Genomic DNA, 15,162 nt, shown 5'->3' on the forward strand with positions numbered 1-15,162 from the left:
AATAGAGTTTAAGCTTTCTAATTTGCCCTTGGGCATTGCCACACCACATAGCTCCCTCTCCCCTACCTGCCTACCTCATGACTTCCCTAACCTCCTCTCTGATCAGTTTCCCAAGTTATACTGTTTCTCCCCTCCTCAAAAATCTCTAGTGGCTGCCTGTCAACCTACGCATCAAACAAAAACTCTTCACTCTCGGCTTCAAGGCTGTCCATCACCTCGCCCCCCCCCCCCCACCTCACCTCCCTTCTCTCCTACAGCCCAGTCCGCACCCTCCGCTCCTCTGCTGCTAAACTCCTCACTGTACCTCGTTCTCACCTGTCGACCCCCGGCCCACGTCCTCCCCCTGGCCTGGAATGCCCTCCCTCCACACATCCGCCAAGCTAGCTCTCTTCCTCCCTTCAAAGCCCTACTGAGAGCTCACCTCCAGGAGGCCTTCCCAGACTGAGCCCCCTTTTTCCTCTCCTTCCCCCTCATCCCCCCCACCCTACCTCCTTCCCCTCCCCACAGCACCTGTATATATGTTTGTACAGATTTATTACTCTATGTATTTTACTTGTACATGTTTACTATTCTATTTATTTTGTTAATGATGTGCATCTAGCTTTTATTCTATTTGTTCTGACGACTTGACACCTGTCCACATGTTTTGTTTGTCTCCCCCTTCTAGACTGTGAGCCCGTTGTTGGGTAGGGACCATCTCTATATGTCGCCAACTTGTACTTCCCAAGCGCTTAGTACAGTGCTCTGCACACGGTAAGCACTCAATAAATACGATTGAATGAATGAATGAGGTGGGGAGGTTTTTGGGGCTAGGAGGGAATGCCTGCACAAGGAGTGAATGGAAAAGGGGGCACTTTATTTGTTCCCAAAGATCTGTATCGTTTAGTTTGGATCATCTCAATGGAATGTCCACCTGGGGTATTAAAATCACCATGCATTTATTGAGCAGTAATTAAGTTCTTGGGAACATTCAACAGAAGTTAATGGTCCTTGCCCTCAAGGAGGTTACCATCGAACAGACAGAACCCCAATATGGTATACACTCTCTGGGGTAACCTTGTTCGAAGTCACCTACAAGGCATAAGCGGTTTATCCTAAAATGGCTTCATCTGGTTTCCAGTGCTTATGTATCCTATTTCATGGGATATCCGGTTTATTGAAGAGTCTGAAAGCCTGGTAGTGTCTTGTACAAGTTATTCAGAATATTTATCGACTGATGACCCTTGGCATTTATGTCCTGGAACACTAAGGAGCTTTCAAGAAAGAAGCAGCGTCCCGTAGTCATTCTGGAATTAGCAGTCGGGGAACTCACGGAACCATTAAGACGACTATTTTGTCTACCTTTATCCTTGGCCATGATGTTTTTTTGGCAGGACCACAGTAGAAGTCCCATTTGGGGGATGCTGAAAGAGTTCTTCATATTTCTCAGGCTAATGTCTCTTCTGGAAAGTTCCAGCCCAGTCTTTATTCCTGGAATAGGCTTTCTTCCTCTGACTCTGAGAGAAGAAACGAGTGAAACTCAAAAAGTAGTTGACGAGCCATTTGAGGTTTAGGTCACAGAATGCTTTCTTAAGCCTAGAGTTGGGGGTGTTGAGCAGAGCTCGCACTGGCCCATCTGCACAGGGAAGCCTGTTTGCAGGAAGAGAGAAAGGGGGAAAAGCTGTCACTTATCATAGAGCAGTTACTCAACTGTAGTTTCAGGTATCAAAGTGAAGCCAACTTTAGTTGTTCTGAGAGGTGTTTCAGTCAATGGTATTTATTGAGTGCTTGCTGTGTGCAAAGTACTGTATTAAGCACTTGGGAGAGTACATTGTAACAGTTACCTTGTGACCTCCGTTCACTGTGTCACTATGACCTTGGGCAAGTCACTTCTCTGTGCATCAGTTATCTTGTCTGTAAAATGGGGATTAAGACTGTGATCCCCACGTGGGACAACCAGATTACCTTGTGCCTACCCCAGCGCTTAGAACAGTGTTTGGCACATAGTAAGTGCTTAACAAATACCATAATTATCACATTCTTAGTACAGTGCTCTGCACACAGTAAGCGCTCAATAAATACATTTGAATGAATGAGTTACAAGACGTTGTTCCAGTCTGGACACAATTACTGGATTCACTTTCCTGTTAACACCTGAGAGTGCTGGAAGGATTATCTTTTGTTCCCACCATCCATTGTCAAGTTGTGGTTCTTCCCTAGTCTTGAAAATGTGATCCGGTCTGTCTCCTCATGTCGGTTTGAGTGGTGACAAACCAGCGCTGGGATTTTGGGAGCCGTTTTCCTGGCTTTGGCTGTCCTCTGCTATTCAACTATTCCCTGGTTTCCAGGTAACCAGGGGGTTGCCTACTGTCCCACTAGCTGAAGGATCTGGGCTCTCTGCCTTTGGGAGGGAACGGCTTCATCGTCACTGCCGATGCAGGGTTTCTGATTGGGGTCTGGTGTCCTCAGCATGGGATGAGGAGTGCAGAGCCAAACAGCTGAGGTCCACTCCCTCTTGCTCCACTGCAGCTCTTTTTTGGGGTTCTTCCTTGCCAGGTAGCAGGACACTCAAAGCACTTGCAGAGGGGGACGTTTTGATTATTATTTATTTTATTTTTTTAATGAAAGTCAGTCTCCACTTCTCAAGAACCTCCAGTGGTTGTCCAGTCACTTCCATGTTGAACAGAAACTCGTTAGCATCAGCTCGCTTCTCCTATCTCCCCTTGCTGATTTCCCTCTACAACCCAGCACGCACACTTCGTTCCTCCAACGCCATCCTACTCACTGTATCTCGATCTTCTCTGTCTCACTGCAGACCTCTTGCCCATATCCTTGAGTTTCAAGGGCTTGAAGCTCCCTTCTCCTTTTTATACTCTTCCCACCTTCAAAGGCCTACCCATCACATCTCTTCTAAGAGGCCATCCCTGACTAAGCTTACATTTCTCCTGCTCCCTCTCCCTTCTGTGTCATCTAAGCACTCGATTGTCACAGCCCCACTGCAATTAAGTGCATATCTGGAGTATACTTTAATGTCTGTCTCCCCCTCTAGGTTGTAAGCTTCTTGTGAACAGGGAACCCGTCTACCGACTCTGTCTTATCGTACTCTCCCAAGCGCTTATTAACAGTGCTTTGCACACAGTGCTCAATAAATACTATTGATTGATTGACTGGCCTCATCTAGGGGCCAAACTAGAAGGGCCCTTAAGGCTCAGTGGCTGAACCAACCTATTGCTGCTGCCTCCATGTTTGACTCTAGGCTGTAAGCTCGTTTATAATGGTATTTTGTTGAGCTTTTACTATGTGCCGAGCACTGTTCTAAGCAGTGGGATAGATACAAGGTTATCAGGTTGTCCCACGTGGGGCTTACAGTCTTAATCCCCATTTTACAGATGAGGTAACTGAGGCACAGAGAAGTTAAGTGACTTGCCCAAAGTCACACAGCTGACAAGTGGCGGAGCCGGGATTAGAACACATGACCTCTGACTCCCAAGCCCAGGCTCTTTCCACTAAACCACGCTGCTTCCCCTAAACTCGTGAGCAGGGAACGTGCCTACCAACTCTGTTATATTGTACTCTCCCAAGCGCTTTGTCCAGTGTTCTGCACACAATAAGTGCTTGATCCCATCACTCCTTGCCCTGTTTTCCTTCCTTGCCTTGGCTGGGGCCCCTGCTCAGATGTATTATTCTGAAGAAAGTCCACTTTTATTGCTTTAGCAGCTTTTTGTTTGAATTCATCTGTCTCATCACTGGACCCCTTGCTCAAGTCATCCATCTGGTCTCAAGCTCCCTTCTCCTTCATATATAATAATGATGGTATCTGTTTAAGTGCTTACTATGTGCGAAGCACTGTTCTAAGCGTTGGGGGGGATACAGAGTGATCAGATTGTCCCACGTGGAGCTCTTAATCCCCATTTTACAGATGAGGTAACAGGCACAGAGGAGTTAAGTGACTTGCCTAAGGTCACACAGCTGACAAGTGGCAGAGCTGGAATTTGAACCCATGACCTCTGACTCCCAAGCCCGTGCTCTTTCCACTGAGCCACGCTGCTTCTCTAGCAGGTCACCACTCTCCCCACCTTCAAAGCCTTACTAAAATCACACCTTCTCTATAAGGCCTTCTCTAACTAAGCCTTCATCTCCCCTATTTGTCCTCCCTTTAAGTGTATATCGTTATACTCTCCCACTTACCCTACCTGCCATTTATTGTAATGTCTTTCTCCCCCTCTAGACTGCAAGTTCTTTGTGGGCAGGGATTGCATTTATCAACTCTTTTGTACTGAACTCTTCCCCCCCCCCAGCCCCCCACCAAGTGCTTAGTACAATGCTCTGTGCTCAATAAATAGCATAGATCGATTGATTACCACCCACTAGTTGTGAGCAGGGAATGGGCCTATTTTATTGTTATATCATACTCTCCCAAGCACTTAGTCTAGTCCTTGGCACACAGTAAGTGATCAAATAAAATTGATTAGCTCAAAACTCTCCTCCCTTGCACCTCCCCCATTATTGCTGAGGCTGATTTTGCAATGTAATTATATTCCCCAAATATAAGATTTTCATTTTTTCCTATTGACCTAATTACATGTAGGTATCTCTAAGTATGTCGAATTTGTTAAAATGGAATGCACAAATTGGAGAATCAACTGCGTCAGCCAGCTCTCTGCTGTCTTACAAAGTGGAAAGAGCTGTGCCTGGGAGAAAAATGTAATTCCCATTATATAATGAAGAAGAAATGCAATGGGAAAGTAGGATTCAATTTTTCAAGAACACATCTGTTCCATAAATTGGAGAGTGGATGGACTCTTTTCTATTTGAGAAGTTTTAAATCTTCCAGAGTTCTCTCAGTGTTTCTTCCATGAGCTAACAAAACAAAAAAATACAAAAAAAATTATCTCCCCCCCCGCCCCCCCACTTTTTTATTTTACCTTGGCATATAGTCAGTGTCAACAGCAAATCATAACTTGTTCTGTAGAAAGAGACCAGCTTCCCACAGCAGGGGGAAGTCTCTCACCACACATGGTACTCCTGCATCTCCTCCCGTATGGGTTTTAATGTTACTGATGGCTGTATTAAGCACTTTGTGCAAAATATTGTGGTAAGCATTGAGATAGATATAAGACAATCAGATCGGATACAGTCCCTGACCCACATGGGGCTCACAGGAGGGAGAACAGTTATTTTATTGCCATTTTACAGATGAAGAAATTGACACAGAGAAGTTAAGTGACTTGCCCAGGGTTACAAGGGTAGGCCAGTGGCATAGCTGATTTCTACTCCCGTACTGTTCCACCAAGCTGTGCTGTTGTAGTTTGTGGTGTTAGCTCTATAGAGCGTTCTTCACCTCATCATATGATTTTTAATGTTGGGCCACGTTTGGGGCCTCTCTGAAACCATAAATCACACTGGAAAAAGGTGAGTAAAAGTGGCTGCTGACACCCTCCACGTTGTGTACTGTTTACACCCTCCCCATCCCAGATGAGAAATAGGAGCTCAGCCTGGACCTAACCCCAGTAGTGTGGGACTGTTATCCAGGTCGAAAATTGGTTCAGGCCAGGCACCAGCTTCACCCCGCAAGCATCATTTGGAATGCTCTGGAGGAGACTGGCTGGCTTTTAGTTTCTAGTGTGAAAAGTCTCCTTCTACCCTCCCCTTCCAACCCCATCAGGCTGAGCAGGGGAAGCTTGGTCTTTATGGACTTTTCAAAAAACTGGGTTGTAGATCTGCTTCCTAACTCTGAAACCCAGCCAGGAAGATGTATGTGCGGTAAGGTGTTTCTCTCTCTTCCCACGCTATGTTTGAGATAGAAAGAAAGGTTACTGTGACAGTCTAGTCATGGGGACAGTTTGGGTTATTCATTCAAGCGCTTACTATGCGTTAAGCGCTGGGGTAGATATAAAATAAGCAGGTTGGACCCAATCGCTGTCCCATGTGGGGCCAAGTAGGAAGGAGAACAGATATTTCATCCCCATTTTATAGATGAGGAAAGTGAAGCCCAGAGAAGTGAAGGGACTTGTCTGAGGTCACACAGCGGCCAGGTGGCAGAGCCAGAATCAGTACCCAAGTCTCCTGATTCCCAGTTCTGTGCTGCCACTGCCCTAGAGATCTGGTTTCTTGCTTCCAAGCAGCCAAGCCTGACCTAAAGAAAGTTCTGGTTATCTGGCAGATTTCCAAGTTGGCCTGATAGTCTTAAAAGCTCTTGGAGCTCTAAATAGTTGCTTTGAAATGTTCTCCTTCATTATTTTGGATTATGATCTTTTTGTTTGGTTAATTTAAATCCTGATTGTGTATCTTGTCTGTTTGGAAGTATGGTTCAGTCATGACTGCTGGAGCCTGACCAGTCCTATTAATGGGATCCTGGTGGAATTCCTAATTCCCTATCTACCCTTGATTCATTCATTGTCGTATTTATTGAGCACTTACTGTGTGCAGAGCACTGTACTAAGCCCTGGGGAAGTACAAGTTGGCAACATATACTTGATACTTTTAAATATAGGCTGTCTTATCTTGGTTCTGGTTTATGGGTATATAGCAACGCAAGCCCAGATTCAATCCAGAAAGGTGGAAACTTCCTGAGATTCTAACAGGGGCCCATACCCCCAGCCCAATTTTACCTAAGTTCCTGGGAGGGGAGTGGAGGAATGGAGTGAGCTGGGCATATATGGTGTGTTGCACATCTGCAGTTGTCCCTTTGCCATGCCTGGGCTCATAATCTCAAAAGGCGCTTAGGGACTTTTTGTGCCTATCCGAGCTGCTAGGCTTACTGGCACCACAGTTCTCTTGGCCTTGGCCTGCCAACTTGAGACCTGAAACTTGGAGGAATGGAGAAGGGATGAGTGAAAACCAGAACCATGATCCTGAAATCGTAAAGCTGGACTGGCATAAGAAAGTTATATCAGAGATTAATTTGGATATAAACCCCTCTGTTTTGGATGGTCCAGGGGGAGAGGAGGCACAAGGGGCTGGCAGGATGCCCATGGCAGGAAATGATTTATGCCTCAAAGCATCTCTCAGAGGTTAGCCCAAAACCCCTTCTGGTCTGGGCTAACATCCTGAGTCAGAACAGGGTAGGCTGGGTTCCCAGATAGCCAACTGTTTTGTTGTTGTTTTTTTAATGGATTTGTTAAGCACTTACTATGTGCCAGGCACTATACTAAGCGCTGAGGTAGATAAAAGATAATAGGGTTGGACACAGCCCCTGTCCCCACATAGGGCTCACAGTCATACTTCCCATTTTACAGATGAGGTAACTGAGGCACAGAGAAGTCAAGTGACTTACCCAAGGTCACATAGCAAGCCAGTGGCAGAGCTGGGATTAGAACCCAGGTCCTCTGACTCCCAGGCCCATGCTTCTTCCCCTAGGCCATGCTGTGTCTCACTTCATCATCATCATCATCATAATAATAATAATAATAATAATAATAATGGCATTTATTAAGCGCTTACTATGTGCAAAGCACTGTTCTAAGCGCTGGAGAGGTTACAAGGTGATAAGGTTGTCCCACGGGGGGCTCACAGTCTTAATCCCCATTTTACAGATAAGGGAACTGAGGCCCAGAGAAGTGAAATGACTTGCCCAAAGTCACCCAGCTGACAAATGGAGGAGCCGGGATTTGAACCCATGACTTCTGACTCCAAAGCCCATGCTCTTTCCACTGAGCCACACTGCTTCATAGGGCTCTATCCCTCCACACAGAGATTCTAGCTAAATTGGGGTCTCTCCCATTTCTTCCTTATCTTCCTTCAGTAATCGTACCTTTTTATTTTTCTTTCAAAATCACTTCCCAGGTGGATGTCCTTAAAGCAACAGCTCTCCCGTTATTGAAACAGTTTGGAATAGATGGTGAAGCATTCGAGCTGAAGGTGAGAACTCACAGCATGCCTGCTTGTTTGGTTTTCATAGAATCCCTTGTGTTTCTGACAGGTTGAGGCATTGGCCATTGCTTGCTGGTGACATTACCTGACGCAAAGGGTTACTGTCAATCCTAAAACTTAATCACGGTTGCTTTTTCATATGCAATCATAATTAAGTTCAGTGTTAAGTGACAACTCTGTACGACCGTATTGATTGAAACAATTGGTTAGATTTTTGGCCGAATGAGGAAAAACAAATTGTACACTTTTTGTGGAAGCCCTCTGAGGTAAGTTGATAGTTTTCTTCGATTACAGATAGGAAAGAGATCCACACAGGCCAAGTGACTGTCATTTTAAAATTTGGTGTAGCCAGCATCATACTTTTCCTTCAATCCCAACGAGGATGTGAAACAGGCAGTGACTGTAGACTATAGACTGTAGTTCTCTAGACTATAAGCTCCTTGTGGGCAGGGAATGTGTTTTCCAACTCTGGTGTATTGAACTCTTCCCGAATACTTGGTATAGTGCTCTGCATGCAGTAAGTGCTCAATAAGTAACATTGATTGATTGACATCTAGCCAATCCATGTAACCGCATGTTATCTGGGCACAGGATCATCTCTTTGGTTCCTGAAATATTCCGATGATAGCTCCCACCATGCAAATACACCCCTCATCCTCTTTTGAGAGTGCTCCTTCTCTTCAGTTGTGGACTTTGATATTCAGAGACTCCACTGTTTGTGGTGGCTGTTGAAAAGCAGCGTGGCTCAGTGGAAAGAGCCCGGGCTTTGGAGTCAGAGGTCATGGGTTCAAATGCCGGCTCTGCCAGTTGTCAGCTGTGTGAAGTCACTTCACTTCTCTGGGCCTCAGTTCCCTCATCTGTAAAATGGGGATGAAGACTGTGAGCCCCCTGAGGGACAACCTGATCACCTTGTAGCTTCCCCAGCGCTTAGAACAGTGCTTTGCACATAGTAAGCACTTAATAAATGCCATGATTATTATTATTATTATTATTATTATTATATTGGACATCCCCCCCCCCCCCCCCCCCGCGGAGGTCGTTGACCATGGCAATGATGACTTATGTGAGGCCAATCCTAAGATAAATATCCCCAAAGGTATAGCCCCCACCAACTAATCCTCTGGATGCTCTCCTTATATGAATGTGCAAGATTTGCCCCTCACTTCCTGACTTGCTCACTCATTTTTCCTGGAAACATTTGCAGATTGTCCGAAGAGGAATGCCCCCCGGAGGGGGAGGCGAAGTCGTTTTCTCCTGTCCCGTGAGGAAGATGTTGAGACCTATTCAGCTCACTGATCCTGGGAAGATCAAACGCATCCGAGGAATGGCGTATCCTTCCCAGCTGGTTTGCCATGCCCCATTGGAGCTGTCCATGGTTTAGATCTCTGCTTGTGGTATCAGAGAGTGGTAGGGCGTCTCAGAATGGGGACAATGGAGAACATAGAGGATCCGGCTTGCTTGTAAGAGTGATCGGTAGATTCCTCTCTTGAATGTGTCTGGAGTTTCAAAAACTTGGGAGTGGTGAAAAGAAGACTGAGAGAGTGATAGTATGGGAAATTGGCAGGGACCATAGAATTAGCGTGGCCTACTGGTTAATGCACATGCCTGGGAGTCATAGGACCTGGGTTCTAATCTTGGCTCTGCCATGTGCCTGCTTTGTGTCCTTGGACAAGTCACTTAACTTCTCTAGGCCTCAGTTACTTCATTGGTAAAATAGGGATTTAGTGCCTGGTCTCCCTTTCTCTAAACTGTGAACCCCATGTGAGACTGGGACCGCATCCAACCTGATTAATTTGTATCCACCCCAGCGCTTAGAACGTTGCTTGGCACTTAGTAAGTGCTTAACAAGCACCACAATAATAATCATAATCCTAGTGATTACAGCTGGACATGAATTGATTACTGGGCTGTATTCTTTAGCTTTTGTATGGTGTACACTGAAGAAGCCTTTTCTGTAGCCTAGGGCGTACACTGGCTTACTATACCAGGGCTTGTTTCATAAGAGTGGGAGGAAGAGGGCAATTTTCTGGCTGATGCAGTCTGCACTGGGTGGTGGAATCTGAGAGACTGTGTGGTGCCGCAGAACCATTTCTTAGTCAGGATTACCTTTTACTTAATGCTACTCCCTCCTGCTCTGCCTTTTTGTCTCAGCTATCAGAGGGAGAGCAGGAAAGAATGGGGCACTTTGTTTTAGCCCTGTCGAGTGACACCAATTGCTCCAGAACAAAGTCCCTCGTGATTCCAGGCACAGATCACAGAAGATAAACAAGGAAGTTGGGATGGGGGCAGGGAGTGGGAGAGGGTGGCTTTGATCGTGGTGTGATCTCCTTCCATGTGTTTGTCCCAGGCTTTCTAGGGGTGTGACTTCTCTAAAGAGAGTTGCATTCTCCCTCCCCTTCTCCTCAAAACATTGGTTGCGAAGAAGGGGAGAGAGACTAGACACACACACTGATGCTGCATATCCCTCCATGGGTGTGGCTTGCTGTTTTAAAGACACCTGTCCAGAATTCCAGAAATCGGCTGGGAATGGGCTCCTTGGACCCCATTTTTTCCCTTCATCTGACTGCTCTCTTTCCAGAGGACCTTCACTGGGAATCTGTTACAGGGTTTTTGTCTGTCCTTCCCCTCTCTCCATAAAGCGGGAAGCCCAATATCTCCTGCGAGAATTGTGACCCTCTTGGGGTTAGGAGTTGGGGCTAGTCCCGTCTGGCTGTAGCCTGCAGGAGAGTGATTAGTGATTCCATATCCCAGTCAGACTGGGTAAGTTTGGTCACCCTTGTTCCTTTCCATCAGAACTCATAGGTTCAAGGCCTGTGACTATTTGCCTTATGCTGTTTGTGGGTGATGTGATCAGTCTGGGTCCTTTCTGTGCAGAATCCCTCTCAACTCTTTCCCTTCTCCAGGCTTGGTGGTTTGGAGGAGGAAGCTTAAGTCATTTTTTTGGATTCGGGAAAATGAATCATGGAGCTTGGTCTCTTAAACCAGCGTGGCTCAGTGGAAAGAGCATGGGCTTTGGAGTCAGAGGTCATGGGTTTGAATCCCGACTCTGCCACATGTCTGCTGTGTGACCTTGGGCAAGTCACTTAACTTCTCTGGGCCTCAGTTACCTCATCTGTAAAATGGGGATTAAGACTGTGAGCCCCATGTGGAACAACCTGATAACCCTGTATCCTCCCCAGCACTTAGAACAGTGCTTTGCACATAGTAAGCGCTTAACAAATGCCAATTATTATTATTAAACAATATCTGCTGACAGCTTTAAGAGCGTATTCGTGAGTATTATGGTTTGAGGACAAGGCTGTGTTTTTTAGTGTGAAGAACAGCATACTCCCTCAAACTCCAAACAAAGTACAGCAACCCTTATCATGATTTCAACGCAGTATGTGCTCAGTACTCATCTTGATGAAATTTCCCACAGTGATGAGCTGTAAAAATAAATTATAGGAAATCCTAGAGAAGAAAGCTTGGGCCTAGGGGTCTCCAAAGTTGTCATTTGCTAAGAACCCGTTGCCATGCTGACCGAGGATCAAGCTGCTCAAGTCTTGAGGGAGTTAATTGGCTTCTGGGTTCCACTTCCCTTTCCCATCTCCTTCCCCCATTATTTTCTTTATCCTTCTCTCTGTAGTCTTCAGATTTGTATAGTGGGTGGAGGCTATACTCTTCCCCCTTTATGGATTCCTGCCCACTTGTGGAAGGAATCGTTTGCCAAGGCGGAACAAGGAGACATTCCCGGTTCAGTTACAAAGTACACTTACCACATGGTATTGCATTTTAGCTCTATTGTAAGTTTCCTTAGCTAATATATAATGAATTAGAGTGGTTGCAGCCATGCACCCATTTGTTTCAGTAACCTTCTCTCCCATCCCAACACCCCCAAGTGACAATGGCAGTAGGATTTCGGTGAATGAGATCCGCATCCCCTACATGAACTCTTTGGGCTCAAATTGTTACTTGCCCCGGGCGAATAGACAAGTAGCTATTTTCATGGTTCCAGTGCTTTTTCTAAGATATTAAACGCTCTTTAAGAGGAGGAGCTATATGTCTGTTTTTGAACGTGTGCCTCATATGACCAGTGCAGAACGGTGTACTCTGTGAGCGCCCCATTGACTAGACTACACACTGTTTCTCTACGCTCTTTCTGCATTTAGCCTTCAGTTGTACAGCACAGTAAATGCCTTAACTGCAGATGACAGGTACTCTGTACGAGTATCACCACAGATAGCCAACCGGATTGTGGAGTCTGCGAGGAGTATCCTGAACAAATTCATACCAGACATCTATATTTACACAGACCACATGAAAGGGGCCTACTCTGGGAAGTAAGTACCCAAAATGCCAATTGCTGGGGTCTGACTCTGAAAGTTCGCTGACCATTTTTAGTACGTCCTTATTTAGGAAAGATCTGCTGGCCGGCTGTGACCGAAACTAAAATAGAACCCGCCACTCCCCATTATGAGTATTAAGGAGCAGATCTGCAAGAAGGAAAAGTGTCAGTCAGTTTTGGGTCTGCTGTGAACTAGAGAAGCAATGTGGCCTAGTGGAAAGAGCACGGGCATGGGATTCAGAAAGCCTTTGTTCTAATCCCAGCTCTGCCACGCGTCTGCTGTGTGACCATGGGCAAGTCACTTAACTTCTCTGTGCCTGTTACCTAATCTGTAAAATGGCAGTTAATCAATCAAGCAATCAATCGTATTTATTGAGCGCTTACTGTGTGCAGAGCACTGTACTAAGCGCTTGGGAAGTACAAGTTGTCAACATATAGAGACGGTCCCTACCCAACAGTGGGCTCATAGTCAAGTCTCACAGTTAAGACTGTGAACCTCATGTGGGACAGGGACTGTGCCAACCTGATTAGCTCGTATCTACCCCAGCGCTTAGTACAGTGCCTGGCACAAAGTTAGTGCTCAATCCCGTTGAAAACAAACAAAAACGAACTGTGAAGCTGAGAAACTGGAGAAGGTCCGTGAAAGAGCAAGGGGTTGCTTAAGGGATTGGAAAATAAATCTTATGGGACAACTTTAGCAACTGGGGTTGAGAAGAGAAGGGTAAAGGGAGGCTGTATAATTCCCTTAAGTATGGGAAGGATATTGACCAGTGATTCCCTGTGTCCGCTGAGTCCCAGACTTAAAGCAGGAGAGATTTTTGTTGGAAGCGAGGAGGAATTTTGACTTCCTGGGTTGTCGAACCCTGGAGTAGACTTCAAGGAAAGCGTAGATAACATTCTATTGTGGGTGCCTTGGCTATTCTTGTGCCTGGAGGAATGGACTAGACAAGATGAATTCTTGAGGTCCCTTCTGGCACTAGGCCACATAGCCTGCATAGTCTAACTGAAATACCTGTGCTGCGACTCTAATGCCCCTTGAAATAGCACTGGGTGTTTTATGTTAAAGGCATTTGGATTAGCTCACCTAAATTGGCTGATACTAGGCTGTCCAAGTGGGCTAGAAGTCAGCTAAGAAAGGATATTTTTTCACACATATCAAATTGCCTTAAGTATAACCCAAGTAGATGGGATCTGTAATTGTGCAGCCTACTCACTCTGATTAAAAAGAAAACAGTGAGTACTAAGGTTTTTGTAGGACCTCTGGGCTTCATTAAGCACAAGCAAAAGTTCACATTGAACTGGAAATAGAGGCTGGTGTCGGCTAGCTGGCAAAAATGAGCCGGTGCTGACAGCATGGTGTAGAGAACAGGACATGGGTCTAGGAGAACCCGGGTTCTGGTCCCTTCTCTGCCTCTTGCGGGACTTTGGGGAAGCCATTCAGCCATCTCTGCCTCCGTTTCTTCATCTGTGAAACGGAGATAGTAGGATCCCCCTTTCCCCCTCTCACAGAGTTGGGAGGACAAAAATGAGGTAAGGGGTGACAGCACGCTGGGAATCAAAGCACCATATAAAATCAACTTATTGTTGTGAAGCAGCGTGGCCTGGTGGAAAAAGCATGGGCATAGGAGTTAGAGAACCTGGGTTCCAATCTTGACTGTCACTTGCCTGCTGTGTCCTTGGACACTTCACTTCTGTGCCTCAGTTTCCGCATCTGTAAAATGAGGACTAGATATCTGCTTTCACTTCCCCTTCGACTGTAAGCCAAATTTCTTCTTCTTTTCTTTTCTTTCCTTTTTCTTTCCCTTCCCCTTCCCCTTTCCCCTTTCCCTTTCCTTTTCCTTCCTTTTCTTTTCTCTTCTCTCCTCTCTTCTTTCCTTTTCCCTGGTCGGGCCTTGTCAGGTGGAATTTCCCAGCGTTTTATAACAACAACAATAATAATAATAATTGGTATTTGTGAAACACTGTGTGCCAGGCACTGTATCAAATGCTGGGGGTAGAGTCAAGAAAATTAAGTTGGGACACAGTCCCTGTCCCACAAGGGGCTGGCTTGCAGTCTAATTGGGAGGGAGAAGAGGTACTGGAATTCCCATTTTACATTTGAGGAAACTGAGGCACAGAGAAGTGATGTGACTTTCCCAAGGTCACACAGCCAACAAGTGACAGAGCCAGGACTGGAACCCGGATCCTCGGATTCCCAAGCCCATGCTCTTTCCATGAGGCCACGCTGCTGCAAATCTGTTCTTTTCAATCCAGTACCCTTGTGGGGGAAGAACAAGTGTCAGCTGTGGTTTTTTGAGTTGGGCAGGGGGAACTGGTACCCTCTATTTTGACAAGTCCTCTAAGAATCTGATTACAATTGCTGAATACTATGGACGCCAATTCTAAGGGGTAGTGTAGCACATTCTAAACTAGCAAGGGAGGAGAGCTGCCCGGTGGTTGAAATGTCTGCTGGCTTGCCTCCACCGTTCCTTCCTGAAAGAAGAAGTGTACTTGAATCAGTCAGCCTTACCGTTTATGTCCGGGGTATATGCTTGCAGGTCTCCAGGCTTCGGGCTCTCTCTTGTTGCCGAGACCACCAATGGTACTTTCCTCAGTGCTGAATTGGCCTCCAACCCTCGAGGTCAGGGAACTGCTGTGCTACCAGAAGATCTGGGCAAAAACTGTGCAAAGCTGTTGCTTGAAGAAGTTTTCCGAGTAAGTTTTGAAGCCCGCTGGCGCCTTCACCATCTCGACTGGCTGAACTTTCTCCCCTTTGTTTGACTAGCCAGGTGGAGGGATGTTGAGGAAGGAGCATCGGACGTTTTCGTCTGAGTGGTGTGGGTCGGTTTGGTTTCCTCTCTCCTGTTTTTCTAGCTTTTCCAGCCATTCAAGTCCAGGGAATGAGGTTGGCAGCCGGGTTTGGAAAATTTATTTTAGGATGCTTCTCCTGAAAGGGGGTTGGGGGGTGGGGGAAGAGAGAGAGAGCCCACATGTTCCAGCAGAAAGTC

At 46.1% G+C, this 15,162-nt stretch overlaps 1 protein-coding gene across 1 annotated transcript in view; it reads left to right on the forward strand.

Moving 5' to 3' along the window:
• RCL1 (RNA terminal phosphate cyclase like 1) overlaps nucleotides 1–15,162 on the forward strand; it is a 43,084-nt gene that overhangs the window by 12,537 nt on the left and 15,385 nt on the right. Inside the window, exons 4-7 of the mRNA XM_038769764.1 lie at nucleotides 7,765–7,839; nucleotides 9,056–9,180; nucleotides 12,045–12,170; nucleotides 14,713–14,869. Coding sequence (XP_038625692.1) covers nucleotides 7,765–7,839; nucleotides 9,056–9,180; nucleotides 12,045–12,170; nucleotides 14,713–14,869 — 483 coding nt within the window. The remainder of the gene's footprint in view (nucleotides 1–7,764; nucleotides 7,840–9,055; nucleotides 9,181–12,044; nucleotides 12,171–14,712; nucleotides 14,870–15,162) is intronic.

This window comes from Tachyglossus aculeatus, chromosome X4 (genome assembly GCF_015852505.1).
Source record: "Tachyglossus aculeatus isolate mTacAcu1 chromosome X4, mTacAcu1.pri, whole genome shotgun sequence".
In the NCBI taxonomy this organism is placed as follows: Eukaryota; Metazoa; Chordata; class Mammalia; order Monotremata; family Tachyglossidae; genus Tachyglossus; species Tachyglossus aculeatus.